Here is a 10,283-nt window from a genome sequence, read left to right as displayed (position 1 = left end):
TTTTGTCTGGAGTGTTTGACACAGATGAAAAGCAGTATTCAAGACACATAAATAGGCAGGGAATGGATAGGTGTGTAAAGCATATATGGGCAACTAGGATTAATTTAATATGGCATCTTGGTCCACTCCTGAGTTGTGACTAGCCCCCTAGTGCGATATGTCGCTACCATGTGCACAAGTTGTCTTGAACTTCTCTGTCACTCACGCACCGGGCCCTTGGACTGCGTCGAAGCAAGCACCACCTTCCGAACGTTGTTCACAATCCACCTTGGGTATCCTACGACCGGTTCTCCCCAGCGTCTTTCCTCTTCATCTCCCACCGAACCAAAGCCCCGAGACCAACCTCACAAAAAAAAACCTCCTCCCAGTTCCACCATCCTGATTGGACAACACACATTCCTCATCATCCCTTATCTCCAACGATAACCCCAACAGGCTGAAAGCAGAACAGACTGCCCTTACAGAGCTGCTAAATGAAATACCCACAGCATAACAGCAAAGGTGTGAACCAGGACATTATATATGCTTCTTAAGTGTTGGCGCGTGGCCTAGTGGGCAAGGCATCAGACTAGTAACCTGAAGGTCACTGGTTCGAGCCTCAGCTGAGGCAGTGTGTTGTGTCCTTGAGCAAGGCACTTAACAACACATTGCTCTGCGACGTCACCAGTGCCAAGCTGCATGGGTCCTAGTGCCCTTCCCTTGGACAACATCGGTGGCGTGGAGAGGGGAAGGCTTGCAGCTTGGGCAACTGCCGGTCTCCCATACAACCCTGCCCAGGCCTGCGCCCTGGAAACTCCAGGCGCAGATCCATGGTCTCTCGAGACCGATGGATGCCACCACCAAGAGATACTAAGGCTACAAGGGTAGTCATAGCCGAAGGGTAGTAGTGGGGATGAGCTCCCACTGCTAAACAAATGCTCTCCTTATTGGGTAATCAATGAGTCTTTCAATATTGGTTTCTGGCACCATCACTGTTAAAGGATCAGGGTGATTCCTGGCCTCGGGTTAGTTAGTGGTCAGCCTAGCAAGCACTTGTCTCGGGTAGTGTTCCTTGCAATTCTGCGCCTGATCGCTGACAGAAGCCAACGTTCTTAGTCAGTGGTGGAACACCTGGGGCAGGGAGAATAACCTCAACCATGCCCACCTCTCTGGTGAAACTGGGCATTGCTTGTGCCGGGACTCTGTTCCAATCATCTTCTCAGTAAAAGAACATTGGTACTGGTTTATTGTTGTCACATTTACTGAGATGCAGTGAAAAGCTTCTGCTTTGCATGCCATTCTTTTCCCATTCCTTCATTTTGCCAGCCCTACCTGTCCAATGGCTCACCTCCTTTCCAATTCAGTTGTTGAATTTGCCAAGGAGAATCAATTGGTTTCCATTGGCCAAAGATTGTGCAAAGTCAGAGGTGAATTCTTCACTCGAGTGTGTGGGTGCATCGAGTGCATGGTTGAGTCGTGAGACGTTCACTTTCCCTAAGGAGGGGCCACTGCGGCAGCAGGAATCCGACTACCAAGACCCCATTCTCTCTGCAGCAGAAGGTGACCTTGTTCTTTCAGCTGGCTTATGCTCGTCAAACTAATCCCATCATCCCACTGCCTGGATTGACCACGTACGTGCCCGTGTACACAGACAGAAGTGCAATTGGCACCAGACAGAAAAAAAAACAAGAGGTAAAGAGGAGGGGAGCAGAGAAATGCGGATAGAGAGCCGGAAGTGATTATAACCAATTTTCACAAAACACCTTGCTCAAAGTACTTCCGGCTTCTCTGTTAGACATTGGAGATGAGGCCCAAGGTGTGCACTTGTTCTGTGCCCTTTACAAGCCCTGCGACAAAGGTTTTCCAAGGGGGTGGCAGTTGGAGACAATGGGGCTCAGAGTTCAGTCCAACAGGAGGTACTGCCTGCAGAGATGGGCCACCAGAACAGCCAGTGGCAGGGCCCTGCTGAGGCTCAGGACCCTGCCTGCGTTCGGATTCTGCATGCAATTACAGCCCCTGTCCCTGGGGTCTTTAGGTGCAGGAGGGGCTTCTGGGAAGTCACAGTGCATCCAGTCACGATGCGTCGAACCGTCAGATTCAGCCTCAATTTCACCAGCTCCCATCCTCCAGTAGGTATGCCCTTTGAAGAAGTATGTGGTGCCTGAGGGGGAGAAATTAAAGATTAAAGATTGCCTTAATTTGTTGCATATACTGTACGTTGAAACACAAAATATACAATAAGGTGTGTTATTTGTGTAAACTAGCAACACAGTCCAAATATGCGCTGGGGGGAGCCTGCCAGTCTTGCCATGTTTCTGGCACCAACATAGCACACCAACAACTTACTAACCTAACCCACACGTTTTTGGACTGCGGGAGGAAACCAGAGCGCCCAGAGGAAACCCACGCGGTGACAGGGAGATGATCACCCTCAGCGCTCGTGGCCTAGGCCCGGAGCCTTTTGCAGCAACAGTGCCTGGTTCCTAGTGCGAGGTATGGTACGCTGTTTAGACAATTTAAACACTAGCCCAAATCGGAGGCGAGAGAGGATTTTGCTCGCTCTCCGTGATATTCTTTCCTCTATCCAGGGCGCCGGAGCCTATCGCTGTTCCGTTGTTTGGTCAATTCCAGACACCCCACCCTGCAAAAACTCATTTCAGGGAGGTAGCACCCCCATACCCCCCCAGTCAACCTCCAAGGGTGTATGTAATACTTTGTTTAATGATTTTGTCTAATCTGTAAACCAAGTTGGGTATATGCAGAAAATGTGACATTATGTACTTATGGAGTCGTTCTTTATTCTATTGCAACTTTAAGCAAGTCTACAGGGAGTTTGGGTTCATCAATGGAGTAGCTCCTTAGTAGCTAACCAGCTAGTTTAAATAACGTTAGCTATGCTAATGAACGAATGACACCTGTTAAACTCACCTCAACATGTCTTTTACATTTTAACCCACCGTGGGTGATAGAAAAGTCACTGTTGCAGCGAGCAACACTGTCGTTACTTTTGAGGTTGACTGTAAAGCCCGCCCACAGAGAAAACTGATATGTCTACTTAGCACGAAGAGAGACCAATCAGGATGCTCCCTCTCGCTCTTCCTCTTCCTCTCCCTCTCAAAAAAAATTGATTTCCGGGATATTGTATACATAATTTGTGGGCATCAGGGAGAGCTGCTATCAATATGCGGGAAACTCCCAGAACTTCCGGGAGAGGTAGGATGTCTGCAATTTAAACACTGGCCCAGACAGACTGAAAAGACAGGGTTTTGGGATCCGGGGCGGGTCATTATCTGCGATGGTCACTCCTCTCTCCTCAGCAGCACTGAGGCTATGGAGACTGCCCCAGCTGCTGTGCTCCGTGCCCTCTAATACGATAACTGAGGCTTTGGGCCTACTCCAGGGTTCAGATCTGAGGGCTCAATTTTGGTTCAGATTGTTGTTGTTCACTTGAATTGTTTGCATGGTTTGTGATTTTTTTTCTTGCACATCGAGTGTTGGTCTTTTATTATTATTCTTTCTTTAACCAGTTTCTTTTGGCTTCTCGCTTTGTGGCTACCTGTGAGCAAACAAACCTCAAGGTTGCATAACTCCTACATTCTCAGATAATAAACGTACTTAAAACTTTGAACTTTAACAGCGTTACGCTAACCGTTACCATGTGGTCTATTTGGCCTAATGCTCAGGGAGGGGAACAGCAGAAGTTTGGAGGTACAGGCGAACTTGATGTGGATAAGTCCACAGGACCTGTATATCCCAGCTGGTGTGGGGAACAGGGATTGTTTAGACTGAGAGAAGCGTTCAAAACTTCTACGGGCACAGGTGAGATGCCAGGTGACGGAATGTTGGCACGTATGCCATCTTTCATTCCAAGAAGGGCAGCAAGGTTAAGCCAATTAATTCCATCTAATAGCAGTGGTGGGTTGGTGGGTGGGGGGCGGTGATTATTGATAAAAGTCATGGTAGTGTAATGGCCAGCACAACGTCTTACAGTACCGGCAATCAGGGTTCAATTCCCACCGCTGTCTGTAAGGAGTTTGTACATTCTCCCCATGACTGCACGGGATTCCTCCCACAGTTCACAGGCGGACCGGTTGGTAGGCTAATTGGTCATTGTAGATTGTCCTGTGATTAAATCGGGGGTGTGCTGGGCAGTGCGGCTCGGAGGTCTGAAAGGGTCTATTCCGTGCTGAATCTCAATAAAATGAAATAAATGGCTGAAGGGGATGGGCTGGGATCGTTCAGGGAGGGTTAGCATGTTTTATTAAGGGGAGGTGACTAACTGTGCTGATGAGGGAAGTGTAGCTGACAGTAATCTCTATAGTCTTCACTAAGGCCTTTGACAAGGTCCTGCTTTCAGGGTTGATCCAGAAAGTAACATAGGAATTCAGGGCAAGATGGAAAACTGGATCGGAAATTGGCTCGAAGATGGGAGGCAGACAGCAACGTTGAAGGGCCACTTTCACAATGAAGTCAGTGAGTGGGAAAATGATATGACAAATTGATACCAAGGCTTCGGGCCTACTCCGGGCTGCTCTGCGATTTGGACGTAAGAACTCATTTTGGTTTGGAATGTCAGTGCTCACTCCAATTGCTTGCATGATTTGTGTTTGATGATAAATGTGCTCTGAGACTTTGAGGGGCTGCTTTTGCATTTGGAAGCCTGGGACGGGTGGTGGAATCGGTGCTGGAGCCTTGACAACTGTTACAATTGTAAGCAATCTGGATGTGAGGAGATGCTTATTTACGCACGCACACACACTAACACCCATCCACAAGAACACTTGTGCACACACTGACGTACAGGCTAAGGTGACACCAAGATGACCACTCACATACTGACCATTAGTGAAGCACATGATGTCGTCCAGGTGAGAGGGCACACCTCTCCAGAGACTCGTTTCCTTGGGGTAACCCAAGTCCATTCTTTGACTCTGGTCATCAAATCTCCAGAATCTGTCGTCTTTGAAGAAGTAGGTCTTGCCGTTGTGGGCCCAGACAAAGACCGCATCCACGCTGTCTACCGGCAGACCAAAGTCCCTAATGGACCGTGGATAACCGTGCTCCACCTGCGTGTTGGTGAAGACCCAATACTGAGAACCTGGGAGAGGACAGAGAACAGAGTTAGCAATGGATGACTTATTTCTCAGGTGGCCATAGTCTCCAGGACGGTTCTTACCTCCGTTGTTCTGCCTAGGTCAACCAACCCAACATTCCCAGCTGGTTGCATCACGGCCTGGCATGGAAACACCAAAGCCCAGGGATGAAAAGCCCTACAAAAAGTGATGGACACAGCCCAGCCCATCACAGGAAAAGCCCTCCCCACCACTGAGCACCTCCTCAAGGAGCACTCTCACAAGAAAGCAGCCTCCATCGTCAGGGACCCTCATCATCCAGGCCGTGCTCTCTTCTTGCCACGACCATTGGGCAGGAGGTACAAGAGCCTTAGATCCCACACCACCAGATTCAGGAACAATTATTATCCTTCAACCATCAGGCTGCGTGGACAACTTCACTCATCTCAACGCTGAACTGATTCCACAACCTATGGACTCACTTTCAAGAACTCTACAACTCAATATTATTTATTTATTATTTGCACAATTTGTCTTTTTTTTTTGCTCATGGAGTGTTTGTCAGCCTTTGTTGTCTATCATTTTCATAAATTCTGTTGTATTTTGTTATTTTCCTGTAAATGCCCACAAAAAGCAAATCTGGTGACATTTACAAGAATGTACTCTGATAACAAAGTGACTTTAAACTTGGAATTTGGATGGAATTCTGACTTGGAGCCGTTCGTGGATAATCCTGCAGATGGTGACTTTATGCCACTGGCTCCTTATCCAAGCACGTACACCAGAATGTTGAATCCTGTGGTTTCTCCATATTGAGCAGACTACGACAACAGGGGGGTAATACTAACCCACCTTATGATGGTCTGAATTCCAGCCCACGCTCCCTAATGGTGGATGAGCTGGTTAGGGAAATGAAATCTGCAACCTTCCCTGTGCTCTCACCTACACCACACACTTTGTCTCAAGGCTTCCTCCTCGTTAAGTGGTCACAGCAGACAACATCAGCCAACTCAGGGGCCAGGACATTACTACGCAGTCTTGGTAAAGGAGCCAACATAATCAAAGACCCCACCCACCCCGGATATCTCCTCTTCACCCTCACCCAGCTGGGTAGAAGGTACAAAAGCATGTACCAGCAATCTCTAGGAAGCTTGAGGTGTGGGACTATTCAATGGTTCCCTATCATGATGATAAGACGGGTTCTTGCCCTCACAATCTACCTCGTTATGGCCTAGCACCTTATTGTCTACCTGATTCCTCACTGATGTTACTGACTAAAGTGTCACAGGAAATTGAACCATTGAGACAGCGGGCGCAGCTGTCAAAGGTCCCTGTACTCGAGCGATATCTCCCCGTCTCCTGTACTCGCTGGAATTTAGAAGGATGAGGGGGGGGATCTCATTGAAATCTCTCAAATGTTGAAAGGCCTGGACAGAGTAGATGTGGAAAGGATGTTTCCCTTGATGGGGGAGTCTAAGACAAGAGGGCACAGCCTCAGGATAGAGGGGCGTCCATTTAAAACAGAGTTGCAGAGAAATTTCTTCAGCCAGAGGGTGGTGAATTTGTGGAATTTATTGCCACATGCAGCTGTGGAGGCCAAGAGGTTGGGTGTATTTAAGGCGAAGATTGATAGGTTCTTGATTGGACACGACATCAAAGGTTACTGAGAGAAGGCTGGAGAGTGGGGCTGAGGAGGGGAAAAGAGGATCAGCCATGATTGAATGGCGGAACAGACTCAATGGGCCAAATGGCCTGATTCTGCTCCTAGGTCTTATGGTCTTATAGTCCAGGCTCCATCTCCCGACGGCGAGACAGAGTTTGTTGATTCTCGAGTCGGGGGAACTCAAATAAGCAACGCTGTAACATCAAAACGGTGAGCGCCGGCCTCCCCTCTCGCTGAGGCAGGAGTGATCTCTCTCCCTCCCTCGTTAGCGGGAGAGGGAGCCTGCTGAGATGTCTAAGACAGCAGGTTTCGATGGACTCGAGATCATGATGGGTGGTGGGGGCCGGAGCAAGTGGGGGGAGAGTTGATGCTTTCACTGAAGCTTGTAGGGGGAAGGTGGGGCTTTGGGGTTCTAATGCTTTCCTGTCCTTCACTCTTCGGGGATTTTATTTTTCTCTCTGTTTCGCGGATGTCTGCAAAACCAGGCGGTTCTGTATGCGATCTCTGATATTAGATTGAACAATGACACTTTCTCCATAGCTGTAACACTTGATTCTACATTCTCTTATTGCTTTTCTCTTGTACTACCTCACTGTACTGTTGTAATGAGTTGATCTGTATAGGTGGCCTGCAAAACAAACCTCAGGACATTTGACAACAATAATAATATGATTTACTGCGCGTACGGGGATGTCGGTCTCACACCGCTTAAGTGCCTCACCTATGAAGAAGACGATCTTGTGGTCCGTAATCCTCTCGTAGACACTGTCAACCTTCTTCAAGTCCGCCGGTAACCCATGCCAGAAGTTGTTGATCTGCGCCGGATTCAGGGAAACGAGGTTGCCGGCACGTTGTATGCGCCAGAAGTAATGGTCTTCATGTGGAAGGAAAACCAGGTTAGAAGATGGAGCGGTACAATGCAAGAACAGGCCATTTGGCCCACCATGTCTCTGCCAGCCATGATACCAGTCCAACAATCCCGTGTCCTAATGAAGGCTCTCAGCCTGAACCGTCAACGGATGCTGCCTGGCCTGCTGAGTTCCTCCAGCGTTTTACGTGTGTTACTCTGGATTTCCAGCATCTGCAGAGTTCCTTGTAACGAATCCCACCTGCTTACACCCTGGCCTCAATCCCTCCATCTCTGCCAGTTCAAATGCCTCTTGAACACCTCTGTTTTATCTACTTTCACCACCAGCCCCGGCAGCACACACCCCAGGCGCCCAACACTCTGTGTAAAAATCTTATCCGGTCTTCTCTAAACTTCCCCCTCTCAACGCCCTCTAGCATATAACATTTCAGCCCTCTAGCATATAACATTTCAGCCCTCTGATTGCCTATCCAATGCAAGCCCCTCATAATCTTGTAAACTTCTATCAAATCTCCTCTCAACCCCTGCTGCTCCAGAGGGAACAATTCAGGTTTGTCCAACCGTTTCTTATAACTAATACGCTCCAATCTAGTGAACATCCCGAAGAACCTTTTTTCTCGATATCCTTCATGGGCCTTGTCTGACTTCAGCTTCTTAATGCTTGCTTTTTGACAAAATGTACTATAGCTCTCGTCGTCCAGAGTTGCTGATATAAAGTCGAGCTCCCTGTCCAGCACCCCAGCGAGCGACGACTGGGCCGCGATAACACACACAACGCGCTGGAGGAATTCAGCAGCTTAGGCAATTGACAATTTGGGCCAAAACCCTTCATCGGGACTGGAAGGGAAGAGGGAAGAAGCCAGAGTTAGAAGGTGGGGGCAGGGGAAGCCAAAGGTGAGTGGGTGGGTTCGGCATGGTTCAGATATTAAGTTGTGCCCTGTCCACGCCATCCCTATAAACGTCCTCAGAGGAGGAGGAGGAGTATCAGAGGGTACGGTTCTCCCCCCCTCTGCGACCCCTAAGCAGGTCCAACCCAGACGCTGCCCTCATGGGACGCCCCGCTCTCGAATACTCAGCCTGACAGATGGAGCCCATTGTTGGCCAGATGCTGCTGAATCACTGAATCCTAGGACACGGTTCATCCGGCGGGCCACGCCCGCAGAGCTCCCACCCAGTTACCAGTCTGCTTCTAGTTAACTCCCCCACCCCGATTCCAGCCGCCACCGGTTCCCAACACCGCTGGCAATAATCACCCAGCAACCAGCTCTAAGTAAACAGCTACTTATAATGTCAAAACCTGCAAGATTCAGGAGCAAGAGTTACCCATTCAACAGCTAAGAAATAGCCTCTCAGACGAAGCCCCTAAGTTCCACATGCTGTAGAAAGAAGTCCTCAATGCAAGCGAAGGTCATACAGAGCTCGGGGAGGAAGCATTAAGAAGAGGGACGCCTCACGTCTTAATAAGCTGGTAAGGAAGGCGGGCTCTGTCGTGGGCAAAGTACTGGAGAGTTTAACATCGGTAGCTGAGCGAAGGGCGCTGAGTAGGCTACGGTCAATTATGGAAAACTCTGAACATCCTCTACATAGCACCATCCAGAGACAGAGAAGCAGTTTCAGCGACAGGTTGCTATCGATGCAATGCTCCTCAGACAGGATGAAGAGGTCAATACTCCCCAATGCCATTAGGCTTTACAATTCTACCGCCAGGACTTAAGAACTTTTTAAAAGCTATTATTAATGCTTTTTGAGATAGTGATTTAGATGCATATCATATTTTTTACTGAGTTAAGTATTGTATGTAATTAGTTTTGCTACAACAAGTGTATGGGACATTGGAAAAAAGTTGAATTTCCCCATGGGGATGAATAAAGTATCTATCTATCTATCTATCTACTCAGACCCCCCTAGCCATTGTCCCCATCAGAATGTCCTCTCTGCTCCTAAGCTGGGGCAGAGTGCTTTGAATTGAATTGAATTCACTTTATTACTTGCATCCTTCAAATACATGAGTGGTAAAAATCTTTATCTTATGTCTCCGTTCAAATGTGGACTGTGCGATTATAATAATTTATTATTAAAATTTATAATAAATATTATGTACAACAGGATAGTCGATATAACATAGAAATACAGTTGAGTCAGCATGAATTAATCAGTCTGATGGCCTGGTGGAAGAAGCTGTCCCGGAGCCTGTTGGTCCTGGCTTTTATGCTGCGGTACCGATTCCCGGATGGTGGCAGCTGGAACAGTTTGTGGTTGGGATCTCTTGGGTTTCCAGTGATCCTTTTTACACATTTGTCTTTGTAAATGCTGTGAATAGTGGGCCCTTTTTACACACCTGCCTTTGTAAGTATCCTGAATAGTGGGAAGTTCTCATTTACAGATGCAAACATGTCCCAATTGATAAACCAGCCCCCCCCCCACCTTAGCCTATGACCTCTCACCTTTAAAAAAGAAGGATTCTCCTCGGATATTAGCAATAGCATCGAATGTTACCGTACAGCGATCAGGGGATTTGTACCCAGGCCTAAAAGCACAAAAGAGAAAACAATATTTATAAGGAAGGCAGCATCTCACCCGTCTTTCCCCCAGTCCCAACATCCAACACACCTGATTTAGTTTCCTCCCAACTTTCAACAACACCATTCAAATATTGTTCACCATTGGCACCTTCTGTACACCCACTGGCAAGGTGTTGTCG

At 48.0% G+C, this 10,283-nt stretch overlaps 1 protein-coding gene across 1 annotated transcript in view; it reads right to left on the bottom strand.

Annotated features, from left to right (window-relative positions):
• Positions 1-525: 525 nt before the first annotated feature.
• The window catches only part of LOC140719399 (matrix metalloproteinase-25-like), a 67,076-nt gene continuing 57,318 nt past the window's right edge, over positions 526-10,283 (bottom strand). The window contains exons 7-10 of the mRNA XM_073034026.1: positions 10,027-10,109; positions 7,436-7,588; positions 4,820-5,077; positions 526-2,140 (exon numbers count right to left, since the gene is read on the bottom strand). Of these exons, the coding sequence (XP_072890127.1) occupies positions 1,881-2,140; positions 4,820-5,077; positions 7,436-7,588; positions 10,027-10,109 (754 nt within the window). The 3' untranslated portion in view covers positions 526-1,880. The remainder of the gene's footprint in view (positions 2,141-4,819; positions 5,078-7,435; positions 7,589-10,026; positions 10,110-10,283) is intronic.

The sequence above is a fragment of the Hemitrygon akajei genome, chromosome 31 (genome assembly GCF_048418815.1).
Source record: "Hemitrygon akajei chromosome 31, sHemAka1.3, whole genome shotgun sequence".
Lineage (NCBI taxonomy): Eukaryota > Metazoa > Chordata > Chondrichthyes > Myliobatiformes > Dasyatidae > Hemitrygon > Hemitrygon akajei.
Note: the sequence above shows the minus strand (reverse complement) of the source record. Positions and strands in the feature narration are given on the sequence as shown.